General features: G+C 36.1%; 2 protein-coding genes and 1 long non-coding RNA gene across 3 annotated transcripts in view; 2 read left to right on the forward strand and 1 right to left on the reverse strand.

The window, feature by feature from the left end:
- Positions 1-991: 991 nt before the first annotated feature.
- On the reverse strand, positions 992-10,854 carry gpr137ba (G protein-coupled receptor 137Ba). The gene is made up of 7 exons (XM_015049181.1): positions 10,136-10,854; positions 6,307-6,356; positions 5,996-6,218; positions 5,068-5,214; positions 4,199-4,327; positions 3,034-3,155; positions 992-2,950 (listed from the first exon to the last, which is right to left on the reverse strand). The coding sequence occupies exons 1-7, from the start codon at positions 10,496-10,498 to the stop codon at positions 2,836-2,838; spliced, it is 1,149 nt and encodes a 382-aa protein (XP_014904667.1). The 5' UTR covers positions 10,499-10,854; the 3' UTR covers positions 992-2,835.
- LOC106957738 (uncharacterized) lies at positions 3,100-8,951 on the forward strand. The gene is made up of 3 exons (XR_001427015.1): positions 3,100-3,188; positions 5,125-5,254; positions 7,852-8,951. It is a non-coding gene; the product is annotated as an uncharacterized LOC106957738 (long non-coding RNA).
- Positions 10,855-17,001: 6,147 nt separating the features above from the next.
- Positions 17,002-18,592, forward strand: part of nid1a (nidogen 1a) — a 20,971-nt gene continuing 19,380 nt past the window's right edge. Inside the window, exon 1 of the mRNA XM_015049187.1 lies at positions 17,002-17,282. Coding sequence (XP_014904673.1) covers positions 17,079-17,282 — 204 coding nt within the window. The 5' untranslated portion in view covers positions 17,002-17,078. The remainder of the gene's footprint in view (positions 17,283-18,592) is intronic.

The following is an 18,592-nucleotide window of genomic DNA, read 5'->3' on the forward strand; positions in this document are numbered from 1 at the left end:
CCAGTGTAACTTCTTCTGAGCTCATTATATGAGCTTCTTCAGTTTAACAAAAAACGTTATTAAAGGGTTAATGGAGGAGCCATGTTGTGATGACGTTCTGAAGGCGGTGCGTCAGAAAGAGCAGGAGTTTTTAAAGAGACAGAGCCCCAATTTCAAGGTCCTACATTTCATCCAAGTCCTGTTTGACATACAGCTCTGGAAAAAAATTGATAGACCACTTCAAAATCATCAGTTTCTCTGCTTTTACTTTTTATAGGTATATGTTTGAGTACAATGAACATTGTTCTTTTATTCTATGAACTTCTGACATGTCTGTGAAATTCCAAGCAAAAATTTTGTATTTACTTGCAGAAATTATGAATTACATGAAGTGATTCCAGACATCAAATAATGCAAAGAAAACAAGTTCATGTTAATTTAGAAACAATACTAATGTTTTAACTTAGGAAGAGTTCAGAAATCATTATTATTGGAATAACCAGGAGGTTTTCAATGGGGTTCAGTGCAGTGGGCTCTTCATTTTTACCAGGGCTGTAGCTGTAGCATTTTTATAAGAACTGGAGGTCGCATAGTTACATAATTATGCTATAAAATGGCACCATGTGCCTGGAAAACACATAATGCTGCCCCTTTAAGGTTTGTGCACGATGCCCATGCCTCGTCTTAGACCGACCGGCTGGTCAAAATGTGTTTTTGTTGGATACAACATGAAGGTTGGAAGGTAGTCTAAAAAAAAGCTAAATCTGCCTCATTAAAACAAAAAAAAAAAACAAAAAAAACTGAAGACACTTGAGAGTTTGCACCTTATCAATAAGGAATTTAGAGCCTGGATGTAGTGAAGAACTAACATCTTTGTGTTTAACTTTCTCAGCAGTTTTGGGTTTCAGCTGGGATGCATTAGTTGCAGCTTTATTTCCTCTGCCGTGTTTCATCCGACATCAGGCAGACACTCAAACTGCAGCTGACCTACATGTCTTCAGTCTTACTTTTAAAAAAAAAAATCATTGAAAAAACAAACATCTTTCCTACAGTATTAACTGTTTATAATGTGTCAAAGTTAACTGGATCAAATTTCCAGGATCTCTATGGATTCTGCATTGCTCTCAGTAATTATTAAAACAATAGTAAAACAAACAGTGTAATAAACATCTTTATTACTACCTCACTCGGTGCATTGCTTCATAAAATGCTTTTTTTTTAATGTACCTGTTTAGTCGTCTGGTTCCAGTTTGTTCTTGATCATTTCCAGAGCATTTCAAGACAATCTTTACATTTTGAGAGTTAATATTTGATCGTTAAGCTGAAGTCTTAACAATCAGGGAACATTATTATGTATGTTGTGCTTTTTAGAGAGCTGCCATCTTTGAAAAGCTCCTCAATAAAAGGAGAGGAATCCGAAACATGTCTGGCCTGCCGGTCTTTCTCTTCTGCCACTCAACAAAAACTTTATCTAAATGTTGTGAGTTTTGTTTTCAGTTTTTAACTTGAATATCTTTTTAAAGGTTCATTAGCTGCATGGAAATAAAAGTTTATCATTTCTAGGGTTTTTCCCTCTTGAATAATTTGTGCAGGAAATTAAATTCAGCTTTTATCTTTATGAATACTCATTCAAAACATCCAGCCGTTAATTAGAATTAATTTCATTAGATTTCCAGCCAACACATTATGGGACTCAAATTATATTCTTATTTATAAATTGTGTTCTGGAACATTAACTGGCTTTTTATTACTCTCCAACTATTGAGAAAAAAAACTGACTGCAGAGAAGTTTAAATTTTCAGATTTTTATTCCTTTTTAAAAACAAAGTGATTCTTTTATTGATTTCCATAATTTATACCTTTCTATTTTTAAATTGCTATATCCCTCCCACTTTGTTTTGTGCCAAAGTTATTGATCAGTTTGGATTTAGAGGGGTTTTAAGTTTTTTTTTTTATTATTTATGAAATGTATGCATAATATGCAACCATCTGATTTTTTTTTTTAAATCGATAGCTTAAAGAGTGACAAGACCATAAATGAAATGTTCCCTTATTTAATGAAAAAATAAATTAACAATGTCCCATTTTCTAGACCCATGTGTTTTAAAATTGGGTATGGAAAATGGTAAAAAATTAAAGGAAACAGAATTAAAATAAACTGTTGAACTTATGTCTATTGTAGAATAATTTAGGTCTAAAAAACAAATCTGGCACAAATCTTAAAGCAGAGCTGGTTTAACTTGAAAATTAAAAAAAAAATTTTAAATTAAAAAATCCAGTCCAAATTGGTACTTTTTGCTTTTGCACAGATGTCTGAAAATATTTAAGTAGAAATATGTAGGAACCCTGGATTCTAAGAAAAACATAATCATATTTTATTTTAAATTCACTTTTAGTTTTAAAACAAAGATTTTAAAGAACAATGAGTTGCCACACCAATAGGGGGCGCTGCTGTGCAAGTTGTTGGTCTCGCCTTGGAAAACCACAGCCGTTAAATATTAAAATTAAAACATTTCTACAGTATTTAAACTTGTTTTTAATATGAATTAAAGGAATCTTAATTATAAACATCCGTATGAAAACAAAAACATTCACATAGTACATTAAAATATTACAGTACAGCTTACAAAGGTTAGGAAATATATTAAGATGTAATCAACATGGCCTAAATAATGAAAGAGTTTTAAGAACAGATTATAATCTGTACAAGGAGTGTGCAAAAGTACTTTCCCACTTCTGGGCTTTTATATACTGGCAATGAGAAGAGTCTGTCGTTTCCTCCAGCTCCTGAAGAACCTTGTGCCTCGGTCAGTAACAGACTGTGCAAAAATATACAGACAAGTCCTTGAACGCCCCTCAGTAATGGCTGAGCTCCTCCGGCGGGCGGGAGAAGTTGTAGCTGTCCTCGCTGCCGATGTAGGCGCTGATGCCGCTGTTCTGGCTTCCCCACTCGTAGCTGTCCGCAGCCAGGCTGGACAGTGTGAAAGACGACATCCGTTAACATCGATCATCCCTGCAGAACTTCCTGAACGGCAGGAAATGAGAGGATTGTACCTGGCCTGGATGTTCTGAGGCATGACGCTCCACGCAAGGTCGTCGTCGCTGTCGTAGCGTCTCGGGTTGTCGAAGAAGTAAGCTCTAGACGAGAAGACGTGGCCAGGGAGGCCGGAGCTGCTCTGCAGGAGACGAAGACAGACGACAAGATGGCGGTAACTAACCACAGTTTACTAATGCGTAAAGAAACATCAACTTTTAGCATGTTTTTTATTCATTACTCAGTATTAATATTTATTTAGCAATAATGCTGCTTCATCGCTTTGGATTTTAGATGTCCATGAGTTCTGTAACAATTTTTCATCACAGTTCCCTCTTTTGATTATAAGAAATGTGTAATATTTTCTTATATGTGTAACATCACATTAGATTTTATTTTATTCCCATGGTTCTTATGGGTTTTTTATTCCCATGGTTCTTATGGGTTTTTTGTTTTTTTTTGCAAAAAATGTAAACATTTCTGACAGAACAGAAATGTTTACATTTTTTGCTCCAGGAGCAAAGAAAAACACTAAAACCACGGCATTAAGAAAAATCAGAACAAACTTTCACATATTTAACCTTTTTTTCTATCCCTTATGGTGGCTCATAGCACGCTAGAAAGTATGGAGCTGAAACTAACGATTATTTTAGTTATTGAGTAATCTGTTAAATTGAAGATTAATCGGTAAGGATAAATAATAGCAGGCATATTCTGCAGATTTATCATTTAAACCTTTTTTTACAATATTAAAATATGTTAAAGATTCATTTTGTGTACGCTTGATTAATTCATAGCAACAAAAATGAATCTGCAGCTAAAGAAATACTGCAAACAAGCATGTTTAGCATCAGTACAGTTTAGGGCTGATATTTTTTTGGGATTAACAGATTATAATTGAATAACAAAAGGTGCATAAAAGGAGATCTTTTTTTCTTCAGAATTTGAAATAGGTGATGCTAAAACTATGCCCATAAATATAATCTATAAAATAATCTTAAATAGCACAGTTTTTAATCTTAAATGCAAGATATATATAGTTTTTGTACAGTTTTGCTGCTCTGACAAATGCCGCTTTTTCAGTCTGTATCCAATTAACAATTATACAATAATTAAATTAGTTGACGACTATTTCAATAATCGATTAATTTAATTAATAGTTTCAACGTGTTGTGGAGGCCTCACCCTGTCCAAGTTGGGTTTCCGAACCCTGAAGAAATACACAACAAGGGAAGTCGGTAGCAGCTCCCAAATAAACAAAATCACTCCGAAGACGACGTAGCCGGTGTCGCCTAGAGTTGACTGTAGATCTGCCTGAATAAAAAACAAACAAAAAAAAGACGTTACAAACAGCAAAACAGATCCATCCATCGAATATGAAAACTTATCTACGACGACGTAGTAGGCCCATTTAGATACATTTTTCTAGAAACATGGAAATTTCTGACATTGAAAAGTCAAATTTACTTGGGAAAAAAAAATAATTTTTAGATAAATCACATGAATTTGATTTATCTATTCTGAGTTTAAAGTCACAAAATTTGTAGAAAAGAAGCAAAAAATTCTGAGATTTTTGGCTGAAATTTACTCCTGTGTTCTTTTTCTATCGCCAACAAACCGAACCTGCTTTTCCCTCAACGACTTGTGGGTGATTTTTAACTTTTATGCAATGTGGGGATTTTAGGGGATTCTTTTGGTTTATATTTGTTTTCTTTTTAACTTTCAATATCAAGCAGGGGTTTCTTTTTAAACAGGGGAATAAAAAGAAGAGGAAGGCAATTTTCAACGCCTGTCTGAAAATGACTAATTACTTCCTGCCATATCTGAATAATCTTTATCTAGTGTTGCTAAATTACAATCATTTAGCAACGCTTGTAATTCCCAATAAAAACACAATCTTCTCCAGTTTTAGTTGTTTAATCTTCAATCTTTATTGTTTAAGATCTTCATGAGACCCCCAAAAAATCTAGTTATTCAAAGTAAACAAACAGAATCATTGTTTGTGCCAACATCCTGAACTTTTACTTTGAAACCCTCCCGGCGAGGTGATTTACCTGGTCCGACACGTTGTACCAGTCGTAGTCAAACGAGTTGATGCTTTTGTTTGACAGCGCCAGGACGACCAGGTTGTAACAGGCCCTGGACGCGTACAGCAGGATGACGATGGCTCCTATAACTGTCACCTGGCACACCGACGTCCCCTGCACAACGTCAGAGCAACAGCCCGGAGTTTAAGACGAGGTAAAAACAAAACGACTCAAGCTAGGAGAAACAGCCATGAACAGCGAGCTGCAAAAACATAAATATTTCTGCATATTTTGTCACATCACAACCACTAATTTTAGCCTATTTTTATTGGATTTTATGTGACAGATGAACACAAGATGGTGCATATTTCTGAAATGGAAGTAGAATTATGGTTAATTAAAAAAATAGTAATCAATATTCTGCCGATTCTGGATAAAAACCACCAAAACAAATGTGCAAATCTGGCGCTTGAGAGAGAAATGGCTCGCAGTGTTTTATTTAAAATAAACGAAAAATCTGACGTCACTATCTTTATTTACATTTGAACTCATGTCTTCTTCAGAGGTTTTCTTCTCATTTCCTTCAGTGTTTCTTGGTGCAGCGCCCCCACAGGCGAGGAGGTAAAAAATGTTTTGCAAAGAGCTTAGTCTGTTTGAGGCAGACTAAGCTACGGGATCATTAGGTGTGAAAAAAGCTTTTAAAACCCCCAAACAGCTGAATTTATACAGAGATTAAATAACATGCAAGTTGACTTCGTTAATATTTTGTTGCATTGTTGTTATTTTCATCCCAATTTACCTTCTACATTATTCTATCTATTGCATGAAAGCCATCAAAATTCACATCTGTAACTAACAAAGCGTGAAAAAGTTCACAGGTTGAATGCTGTAAGATCTCAAAGCCAAACAAGAACAAGAGAAAATTATTTCCTTCACATTCACAGTTCAGTCTCACCTTGGATTCCAGGTAGATGTTGGCCAGGGACATCTTGGCGATCTTGTAAAGACACAAAGAGAGCGAGACGGCGCACAGGACGAAGAGCGTGTCGTTGATGGCGACTCTCACGAGCACAACGGTGTGAGCTTCTGCAGAGGACATTCTCACCAGCAGGGCACACGCTAAATTCACGACTAAAAACACCAGGCTGATGAACAGGAAAAGGAGGTAGAGGGGCAGCCTGGCAGGAAAAAAGACCACAGACATTTTTATTATTCAGCCGCTACAAACTGCAGCAGGGGAAATGAGCGGAAAAGGCCTGCTCTCACCTGTACCTCTGGAGCTCTGGGGCGTATTTGGACTTTGCCTTAAAAACAACCTATAAAAAAACCCCCCCCAAAAAAAAAAACATTTAATCATGCAAATATGTCAGTTTCACTTCTCCATTCCAGTTAACCAGGAACCTCGTGGTTGAAAATGGTTGCGTTTTAAGTTCATGGTGCAAAACAGTTACTTAGCCCAGGGCTCGCTGGAAACTCAAATGTGGCTCGTATCAACACAAGAGGATTACGCTAAAAATAAGCCTGAGGCAGAGGCTGGAGAAGGCAGCGGTTCATATGTGGATTGCGTAAGCAGTTGAAGACATGATTCATTTCATTTCGGTGCAGATTCTGAATGCGAGCCTCCCACACTGAAGGCAGTAATAACTGGACTCCTTCCTCTCGAGTCACATGAATGATGGACGGTGCCAAATCGAGCACAAGCAGGTTTCGCAGCGTTTGTTTATGCGAGTGTTACCTGCGCTCAGTGTTGATGCTTTATGCACGTCCACATCCTGAGCTAAGTGAAACCGTGAAACTGCAGCGTTACTTTCACAGGCGTCTTTCTAGATGTATTTATTTCCTCTTTGCAGATTTTTTTAGTCTTCTGATTTGTTTTTTTTTCACTGACTAATTTTAATCTGAGAAAACACATTTATTTGTTAAATCATGTGAGAAAGTCATAGCTATCCCAGCTGAATCATGAGTTTACTTTGACTATATATTTTTGGTTAACTGAGTTTTATCACTGCAAAAACACAAAATCTTACCAAGGATTTAAGTTCAGTTTCTGGTGCAAATATATTAGAATATTTGAAACATTATAACAAGATATATGATCTTATTTTAAGTATATATTTCCTTAATATTGATGAAAATGAACTAGTTCCATTAGCAGATTATTGCACTGAAATAATCTGCTAGAGGACATAGTTAATTTTTAACAATATCAAATGAATTATTTACTTAAAACAAGCCACTATTAATTATATATTTAAATTAAATTGATCACAAGAAGTCAAACTAAGTTTAAGATGAAAAAACATAAAGTAAGTCTGACCAACTTCATTTAATTAATTATGACCAATTAACACAATTTATTTAAGTTGTAGTTGCATTTTCTCTCTTCAGCTTAGCTATGAAACTATGAAGATTATTCTTTGGACTTTTACAAAAGTAAACTTGCAGATTCCTTTAAATCTTGAATGTTAATATATTTTAAAAAAATCTTTATTTTAACATTTAAATCAAATTTGAAAGCATTCTAATTCTCAATAAGCACATTTTTACATTCTAGATCTAGAAATTCAAGCATTTATATGAGGGCCCCTGTAGATCTGGGGACCTAAGCAGCTGCTTGGTTCGCTCATGCCGTGGGCCAGCTCTTAATCATTTTTCTACCCAATAAAGATGAAAGTTATAATTGGGCCCAGCATGTTTGTATTGATGTTTTTTCAAAGTGGTTTGCATATAAAAGCTGTTTTCTCCTCACAGTCTCAACAAGATGCAGCTTCTCTCTTTATGACGGCTTGTTTTAACTTTTCCCCTCTGTAGTTGGAAGCAGTGATAGCGATGTTGCATGCTGGTCTGCAGATGCATGCATGGTGTTAACTTCGTCTGCCGGGTGATGCAGCAGTTCTGCAGGAAACGTTGCTGGGATCGCCATCTTAATGAAACGACTCAACCTGACCAACCTGGACCAAAATCATCACTGAAGACCTTTAATAATTACATCTAGGCATTCCAGTGTAGCTCCATTTCTATGCAGTATCGTCACATGCAACTCAAACGTAACGTTTTTCTGCAGCAGAACATAATGCTAATAAACACCCACAAAGGAGGAATTGGATTAAAAGGATGCGAAGAAACAGAAAACCACTGAAGAAACATGAAATAATTAAATGTGTGTGAGTGGAAAGATTTTTGTTTTTTGAAAACATTTTACCCTAATTAAATAACGAATTACAACAACAACAAAAAAAAAAGAACAAGTATTAAAACCAACCATGGCATCTTGTTCTACATCTAAACTGAGTTTAATCGATTTTATTGGAATGTCTGGCTTGTGTCTTTAATATATGAATAATTCAAAGGTTGTCAGGAGACTTAAATGACATATGCTGCACAGCTAAATCAGTTATTTATTGCTCAAGATGCAAAATGTCATTTCAGCTGCTAGTTCACATGAAGACAAATATTCCCTTAAGCTACGACATGAAAAGACTTGTATTGAATGTCTTTAAATGTCAAGTTGTCCCATCTAAACAAAAGGAGTTCCTATCAACACCTGCAGACTATATTCCTTTGGTTTTGTTAGACAGAACCTGGGATCAGGTTCCCCTTATTTCACATCTGCAGAGGTTCTGGACTTGACCTTTTGTTACAAAGTCTACTTCAAATTTTTACAAGTTTTTCCACCCCTTGAACTACAAGCTTCAATGATTGTTACTGACATGATGGATCAAAACAAAGTAGCACATGGCGGTGAAGTGAAAGCAAAGGACACATGGCTTTCACAATGTTTGACAAGTCAAATATGAAAATGTGGCATGTTTTCGTCTCCAGCCCTCTTTGACACTCCTAATCAAAATCCACCTGCCAAGGTGAGGAAAGGAGAGCATTCAACTGAAAAGCAGCAGCAGAGGTGTCACTAAGCAATTAATCGCATGATAAAACGAGCTCGATAATTTCCATGCTGATGATTAGCATTTTTTTTTTTTTAACAGAGACTTCATAATCCGTTTTATTTATTGTTTCTGGTTGTTTGGCTATTTAAAATGCCTTCTAGTTCCACTGTGGAGTGTTTATTATTAGTCTTTGATGGGGGGAAACTCACATTATTATCATTTATCGTAATAATTTCTGGGACAATTTATCATCCAGTAACATTTATTATTTTGATAGGTCTGGACGTAACTCTGGAGGAGCTGTAGAGATCCATATTAATAGCCGAAAATTACGTAAAAAGTTCAGATTGTGATCTGATCAGTGAAGGAGAAACAGAAAACCGGAAGGTATTCTGGTCAGATGAGAGTAAAATCTGAACAAACCACTGTAGAACATGGTTATACTTCCATGGTGGTGGCAGTATAATGCTGTGAAGACACGCTGGTCAGAGATGACAGAAGTAAGGTTGGGCGATATGGACTAAAAGTTTTATCACAAAACTTTATGGTGCTTTTTTGATAGCAATAAAAGTGACAATAAAACCTACTACTTTTTTTAGGTAACTGTGCAGCTGTGACCATGTGACGCAGCAATCATGACCTCATAAACACAAATACTGCTCTAGAAAAACACATCTATAATGAGCTTCTTTAGGACACCAGTCACATAAAGAAGCTTGATTTATATCTCTAAACTAATAATAAATATATTAAATGTAACATTTAACATATTAAAACATAATAAATAGGTTAAATTGAAATGTATATTAAAATATAATAAATTAATTCACAATTAATACTAAATGTTATATTTTCAAATTTACTGGTATTTATTGATGCTCTTACTAAACAAACATTGGAGAAACTAGTAAAAACGAGAATCCTGATAATACAGATAGTTATGGAATGCAATTTGTCACAACCGCGATAAATCTAAATTCTTACGATACAAAATTTATAGTGATGAATGATAAACGTCAAATGCCCATCCCCTAATGAGAAGATGGCTGGAGATGGAAGAAAATGGACTTTAAAAGACCAAACGTTTCAAGTTTTAGGGGAAATTTTCACGGGGAGTGGATACTTATCAAGACCGTACATCACGACTCAAGAACGGATCCTACCTACATGTCCTGCAGAGGCATTAATCGGGTCTCATCCTACTTACTCACCTGTGCAAAGTAAAGATTCATGAGGCTGAGTGTGAAGAACTGCAGGCAGACGGGGAAGCAGTAGAGCAGCCAAAAGGGAAAGGGACCCAGAGTGTTGGCCGTGACAAAGTTCCTGAAGTAGAAGGAAAAGAGCACGGTGCGCAGGGCCGACCACAGCAGGCACAGGAACAGGAACACAGTCTGGTAGCTGAAGCGCTTGTGTCGGTACCGCAGAACCAGCCAGAGCTGCACGTAGATGAAGATGAAGAGGAGCGAGTAGAAGACGGTGTATACCACCGTCAGACCCAGAGTCACAAAGGGGGGCACGGCCGGGCTCAGGGTGGGCAGAGGCAGGGGCTCCTTTTCCTCCGCCGGGGCCTCCATGATCAGCTCTCTCTTGCTCTCTGGAGGGGAGATGGAGCTGTTCGCAGCAGAGCCCTGCCTCTCAGGCTCCCAGGCCCGAGGCGAGGCGCGGCGAAGAGGCGCAGTTAAACCACGGAGAACCAGGAAGACGGTAAGGCGGCTGTCAGAAACTCAGCGGGGAAGGAAACCGGCCAACTTCCTGCAGAGGATCCAGATGCAGCCAGAGAAACAGAGGCACATGACCCGAGATGATGAGCAGGACTGCGGCGGGTTTCCAGGACCAGTCCCCACCCCCTCCTCAGCCAGGGAGCGCATTACGTGACGTTACGCATCAGCTGACGCACGCTACTGTACCTTTAACCCTGTGATGGCTCTTCCCACCGCAGCTTTGATCCCGGGAGGGCAGATCAGGGCTCCTTTATGTATTTACTCTCGTTTTACAACCCTGCATGAAAACCAGGCTGATTCATTCAGTACATGTGTTAAATAAAACAAATATATGGACAACAGTAAGGCTTTACACTAAACAAAAAAAAAAAAAAAAACTATTAAAATTTAAACAATAAAATCAAATCCGTGCATCCATTTTTATGCAATTTATGTGGGTAGGTATAGTCCTAAATGGAAATTTTGTAACAGCTAATAATGCATTTCCTAAACAAAACAGTTACCTTCTAGCCCATTACGCTCGCTTTGCAGACAGTCTGGACTTTCTCCCATTCACTTTGATTCACTCCGATAGATTTTCTGATTTCTAATCAGTGAACAGAAGGAGAAGTTGTGGATGATGACGTCGTTTTCTGTTGTTTTAGCAATGGCAGCGGAGGCAGTGATGGTAGCCGTTCAATCCGTGTTGAACAGCTTCCAAATATTGGATTAACATTAGCAGCCATCCTGTTTGGCTCGGTATGTCTCCTTTGGCAGTGGAGGATGGTTGTTTACAACGCAGGCAATTTTCCATGATTTTAAGATGCAGAATAGTATTTAAATGTTCCATATTACTTTAATTATTTGAAAGTAACATCAGCTGACAAACACTAAATTTACAGTAAACAAGTTTGATTCCTTTTATTTCATGCTAACAGCAGGAAAAGGTTAAGCTATTATTTACATATATGTATACTTATCTTATGCATGTAAAATCATTAAAATGTGGTGTAAATATTGATGCTACTATATGTTCATACTTTTATTTTTCACATTTTCTTATTTTTTTGGTCTTTTTTCATGTCGGTGTACTGCTGCTGGAAACTGAATATGCTGGAGGAACCTTCCCATAAAGTTTAATCTAAGATTTATTTATTTTATTTTCATTCATCACAATGTCTACATCACTCTTTGTGACATGTTAGCGTTTTGGCCACTAAAAGTATCTAGGATTATTAAAATCGTGGGGAACGTTTAGAACCAGATCAATAAACAAATGATCAAAACCCAACAATGAACAAAGCAGAAGAGAAGGGAAGAGAAGAAGATAGATTTATCAGTTTTTGATCCACCAGTGAGTGAATTATTGATTGTAGTGTAGACTGCTTTGGAGTCCTCAGACTTGATAAACAATCGATTTTCCCACTTATCTAGTAATCTGAAACGACATGAAGAAGAAACACGAGAAGATTCAGAAATCCACAATATGGGGGAAGTGGCAACAGCAGATTCCAAGAGCGAGTGCTGTGACCTCTTTCCAGAAGGTCGCAGTTCTACGAACAGCTAAGATGTGTATGTTTGTCATCATCAGGTGCTGTTTGCACAATAAAAGTGTGAAAGGAAGTTTTCTAAAACAATAATGTTACTAAATGTGCAAACAATCCAGCAAATATGCGGTGCCATTTGTAAAATTACACAGTAAAACATGAACAGCAATAATTACACTTATTTAGCCTGTAATACACAAGAAATGTATGTGTTCAAATGTATATCTAACACATTTACACCATGTCAAGAGTTACAAATGAAATATTTATTTCCCCAATTAAATATTTAGTTTTCACAGTAAATATTTAGTTTGGAAGCTAAATATTCAGTTAATTTCAATCTAAATAGTTGGTTCTCAAATGAGTATTTATCTAAATAGTTTGCTTAAAAACTATTTAGTTTAGTCTATAAACTAAATATTTAGCTGGTGAATTAAATATTTATGTAACTCTGACATTTATAAATTTATGACTAATATGGTGAAAATATGACCCAAATTTTTTCTTTAAGACAAGCTAAATAAACCAAATTGTTCAAATTAATTTTTGCTGTGTAACTTTACAATTTTTTATTCCATAAGAAAGGACAATAATAAAAGTTATTATTATGATGGGTTTTACTAGAAGTGGGACCTCAAAGAAAATTCAACTTATAGAATTTGTGTCAAAGTTAAAATGTTTAAGGTCACAGTTTTTCTTCAACTCTGTCCAAGATTGTGTCATATTTGTTTTCCAGTGAAAATAGGAAGTGTGATGTTATCAGAATTGTTTTTTTTTTCAGTCCCACAGAGAACTGAAAGAACATTTTGGGTCACATTGACTGATTTCGATGTGTAACTTTGATGGGTTTCCCCTTTCATTCCGGCAACAAAACGGCAGCTTATCTCATGTGTGCACAACTCCCCAGCTTTTTGTTTTGCTTTTTAGCAGCAGGGTCTTTGTGCTACGTGACCAGGCATGAGAACACAAGGAAATCTAAAGATGGAGTTCACTCCAGCTCACCTTTAACTTTCCTAGTGGATTAATTTGCCACAGATGCCCCACCAAACAGGATGCTGTCAGCTGCAGTGCAAACCTCTTGGCTAGGTTTTAGATTTAAAACAGTGTCTGCAGTATTTAGAAATGAATGCACACACTCTTTGGTTTTTATTGAGTTTTCCACAGTTGGGCTCTGGCCCTTTAAATCACCCACATCATTGCTTCTGCAAAAAATAATCCAGTTTCCATTTAAGGGCACATCAGACAACAGCCTGCTGGTTCCCAGGCAACACAGTGACGACCACTGATGACATCACCATATGTATTTTAACATATAAACGTTGTGAATGCCACCAGTTTCAAACTGGTGTGTTGTTGCTGTTTATTTTTGGCTACACCGGTAGATACCACTCAGCTTTCTTCATTTAAAAACAAGAATGAGGTGCATAAGTTTGAAAATATCATTTCTGCTCCACGAAGGCTCAAAATTATGCACACAGGCTGAAATTTACAAAAATACACAGAAAATTTGGATAAATTGCTGTTGGCAAGTTGGAGAGAAACTACACTCTGTTTTACTCTTGTAGATTTAATTTCTCTTCTTGGCAGAATTAGTGGAAATCAAGCAAAGGAAAGAGCTTGAAGATTGATTTATATTTTGTTTATTCTGATTTTTTTTTGTCTTTTCATTCAGTTGTTTTGTTTCTTGCAAAAGGTCTGAAATTATTCTATTTATTTTATTTAAGTTCGTTTATTTACAAGGACAGAACATGTTCGAAATTATGGTCCAATTATTTTAAATATAAGTGACATTATTCCAAAAATATTAATGCTAGACTTCTTTATCATTGTTCTCTACCTAAATAAGTAGTGTGTATGTTTTTATGTTCAATAGTCATGATCATTATGTACATTTTTGGGAAAGTGATCTGATATTTCTATTTCTAATAACTGCACAGTATTTTATGTTATGGTCTTGTACAGTATATTATTGTCAATTTTATTTTTAACATATCTTTTAACATGAGGAACTTTTTGTGTGAACCTTTATGTCTGTTGCTGTTGTTATGGATTTCCATGTTTCTATTCTATTCTATTTTAGTCTAGTCTAGTCTATTCTATCCTTCAGTATTTACATGTTAAGCTGAGGAGAAGTTGAAGAATTTGGAGGTAATTTTCATTTAATTAAACATTTTTGGAAGTGAATAAAAATATATGGTTTAGAGAAAATTCTCAATATAAGGAAACTTTTGCACCCAATTCTTCTCTTTAAAATCATTAAAACTGTTGGTTGAATAAGACTTAAACTTTAAAATAAATACTTTTTTTAACAGTCAGCAAAAATCTATAATTAATCTTACATTCATGACCTTAGTGACTGCTTATGAATCTCTGATTTATCTCTTCTGCTGCAGGAAATGTTTTCTTTTTGCACTGACTTGTCAGAAACTACCAGAGTTGATTCCCAATGCAACCAGAAGGTGGCGCCATCGGACTGTGCTAAAACGGTAACGAGTATTAGCGTTGCTTAACTGCTATAAAATTTGTCTTTGTGACATTTGATTTTACAATTTAGTTCACTGTAATTTACAGTTATCGAACTTAGCAGAAAATAAAAACTATTTAAGCTGCTTTTTCCAAACTTAAAGAAAAAAAAAGTACAAAAATAAATAAAATTCTTTTTTTTGTGGCTAAATAACAAATATTTGATTTGGCTTTTCTCATTATGAAGCTCCAAATTTATGACTTCTTACAATTCGTATAGTTTTATCTTTAAAATATCAAGCATTTTTTAAAAACAAATATAAAGCTGCTATCCAGTCTGTGGTATGTTATTTTTAAATAATTTACCTCAGATAACTGGACTAATCATATGACACAATTCCAGCTTAATTAAAGCTAAATTATTACTAAATGCTGGCTTGTTCCAGTGAAGCAGAAGTTGGTATTTTTCAAGTTAAAAAAACAAAACAAAAATCTTAATTTGACTACAAAAGCTTCCATTAATTTCTTATTATCAAATTAAATGAGACATTTAAACAGCTTTTCTAAGTTTTTGAACCACTGTTTTGCATTGAAAAAAGAAAAAAAAAAGAAACTTCACTGAAAGATAGTGGGCATAACGGTTACCACGGATACCAAATGCCATAACAATAGGCCCAACCGATTCTCAATTAGACGGGCCAAAGTGCTGGATGGATGACTGATCATCTGTTAGCGGGTCAGAGACTCTTCCAGGCCAAAACCTGTCCTCATTATCCCAGCTGGGGCTGACTGTGACAGCCGCTGCAGCACAAACCGAGTCATTACTTGCTTTACGTTGCTGCTGTTTACATAACATTTCAGCAAACTAAACTAAACTTGGAGCTCTTTTTGTGGTTACTGGTCCATGTTCTGATGATCTGCTGGCCTGAGTCCAGCGTTGTCCCTGTGGAGACGGCCCACTCTGCGGCCCCTGGCTGTATAATAACAGTATCATCGTCCAAATAAACCAACTCTCAGAGTTATGGCAACACTGCATGGAAGGTTAAGATTTCCTTTAAATAAAAGGATGAGAAGATGAACTCTTCTCCTCTCAGGTTTTGATTTTGTCATCAACAAAGAATTTTAAATAGCTTAACTGTATGCCAAAGCAATAAAAAAAAGAGGAAATCATACATCTGTGAGCAGGGTAACGGATTTGTAAGGTTCCTAAAATAATAAACTAAGTCATTTTTTGGCAGAAAGGATTTCTTTTCTTTTTGCCTGAAACATCTTTTGGGAAAGAAAGAGGTGGTGATTGAAAATGTAATATGTTACCTCTTTGTTTGACATCATTGAAAAAAATTAAAAGAAAGTCAGGTAAGATGTTAAAACTTGTTTGTTGCTTTGTATCATTTCCAAATACTAAGAATAAGATGTTCAACAATTAAATAAAGAAATATAAACACCATGAAGAAATCCAGCTGTTATATTGTTTTTAGTAGAGATGTGCAGTACTGATTATTTTGGTATAAATTCAATACCAAGTAAAGAGAGGGCCAGTATTGCAGAAACCAATATCAATATTGATACTTTTTAAGTTTGATCTACTATATCATCAAATGTCTGACCTTTAGGTGCTTTTGTGGTTTTTCCTTTGAATTATTTTTATTAAAACCTGAGTCAGAATTTGGATAAATTCTGGCCTGGCACAGCTTTTTATGTGGTCTAAATTACATAGATCTGACCCGCCGGTTTTCCGCGATCCAGAGATCGCAAATATTCACGCAAACAGATCAACAGATCCCTACATTTGTCCCGCTAATGCCTGGCTTCAGTTATACTAACTTCCACCTGTAGTTGGCACTATTTCGTACTTTTACGATACAGCTGCCGCAGCCATACTTAATCAAATTTACTGTCATGCATACGCGCAAATATTGGTAAATTTCTTGCAAATATTTCTAAATTGGCGTAATAAATATGTGATTTTGATTGCAATAAATAAATAAATACAAAAACAATCGCAAAATCCTAGAGGAACTGATCAATGTGAAAAGATTATCAATAATGCAAAGACAACTGCATTTTAAAGTTTAATGGGTTTTATGAATAGATTCCGACACAACCGGCTCTTGAGAATATTTAAGATAAAACCTAATCTAGAACATCTGTTTCTTCTGAATATCACACTGCGTGGGATGAATCGGTGAAAAACATGACTTACACTTACATATATAAAAAAAAAATTCCTGCGATGTCCTAATTCAGTAAGATGCGCCTGAATCTCAACTTGGCTCCAAAAGCAGCTTGTTATTAGGAGCATCCTGAACAGAGAACTAAACCAAAGCTGTTCTCTGAGTTTGACGCGCTGCTCAGCTCTCCGCCCACTCCTTAGGACTGAACAGTTCATTAGTCCTACTTAAAACTTCAGGACTGGCCGCTCTGCTGCTTCAGAAACTGGAACGATGAGTTGGGTAAAGCCAGGATGGCTCCTTTGGGCGAGTTTTGTCGGATTTATGGCATCGGTCCAGAGCGTTAGACGATTAGAGTTTTTCGCCTTCGGTCCCAGCGCAGGAGATCAGTCACTAGACTCAGGGAATGACCAGACCCACCGCCTCTCACTCAGCAACTCCGTGTTTTTTTATGATGGCACTTTCGACAGCATTTTTGTAAGTAAACCAGTAATTCCTCACGCTACAACTTATTCAGACATGAGATTAGAAGTCAACACAGACCGACAGTCTTTCTCTCTTTTTTTGCGTAATTGCGCATAATCCAACGCGGACAGAAGTCACATCCTTTAGCAATTCCTGGAAGTTTAACATTCTTTTTCCGGTCATTTGTGCTTTTTCTGTCGATCGTAACCATTTAGAAACATCAATTTACTTTTCATTGCGCCTTCTCTGACTGGTGGAATCCGCTTCTCTGGAACTTATCATGTTACTGTTTACATAAGGGGCAAGAATCACAGTTTGTTATCCAACCCCCCAAAAAGATCCAGTGATCAGTTCACGTTGCATAAAACATTGGTATGTCAAAAATGTGTTCTTGAACTGATTCTATTCAAAACTTTCCTTTAACTTTTTTTTCTCCAGTTACTTGTAAAAGGAAATGAGTCGAACAAGCAGCCTCTCTGAATCTGATGTGTAAAACATCTGTTTTAATTGTGCTGCGCAGCGAGGCGCCAAAACGGATGTAAAATGTAATACCCATAGAATTACAGCTGAAACCAGATGTTAACATACAGCTTATATACAGATGTACATATCAACTTTTTTATTCTGATATTTAATATTTTGCTAAATTACCAAAAAATAAAGTATATTTTTAAAATTTCTCTCAAACATCTTTCAAAGTCAGAAATTTATAGACATTTTCTAACTACTTGGTATAATTATCTTTTAAACTGCTTGACCTGAGTCTAATGGTTAGGGATCCTTCTTCCAGAGACAGAGGTTCGGGTTTGGTGGCGACCATCTCATTATTGTTCAAGAAGTTGCAAAAACTCTCAATATTTGTTGGTATGTTTGGTGTGTAACATCTTAACATCCTGTTTCTGTGTAAATTAAGGTATGTTTTGGGTAACCAATTCAAGCAAATTAAAGCTACAAAAACAGTAGATTAACCATTATCATACTATTAATTACTTATAGTATGACTTTCCCCTGTTGACCATAATAGTTTGATGAATTTGTGTGAATTAGTGATCAGCTACAAGGTTTCCCCCAGAAAACTTGCTGAGCCTGGTGGTTGGGACGCCCAGCGGCCCGCCGTGTTTTTGAATTAAAAAATGTTTAAAGTTGACTGCAAATTTGAAAATATCGCTTGATAATTATGTGTTATTGGAAGATTAACACCTGAACACCAACTACAAAGCTTTAAAAAATGCAAACATTAAAAAAAAAAAAAAAAAAAAACCCAAAAAAGCAGGGCTTACCCTGGGGGGGCACAAGAAAAGCCTGGGGGCCCCCCCGGCTTA

Source organism: Poecilia latipinna, unplaced genomic scaffold (genome assembly GCF_001443285.1).
Source record: "Poecilia latipinna isolate Pla-1442-1.1 unplaced genomic scaffold, P_latipinna-1.0 Scaffold931, whole genome shotgun sequence".
In the NCBI taxonomy this organism is placed as follows: Eukaryota; Metazoa; Chordata; class Actinopteri; order Cyprinodontiformes; family Poeciliidae; genus Poecilia; species Poecilia latipinna.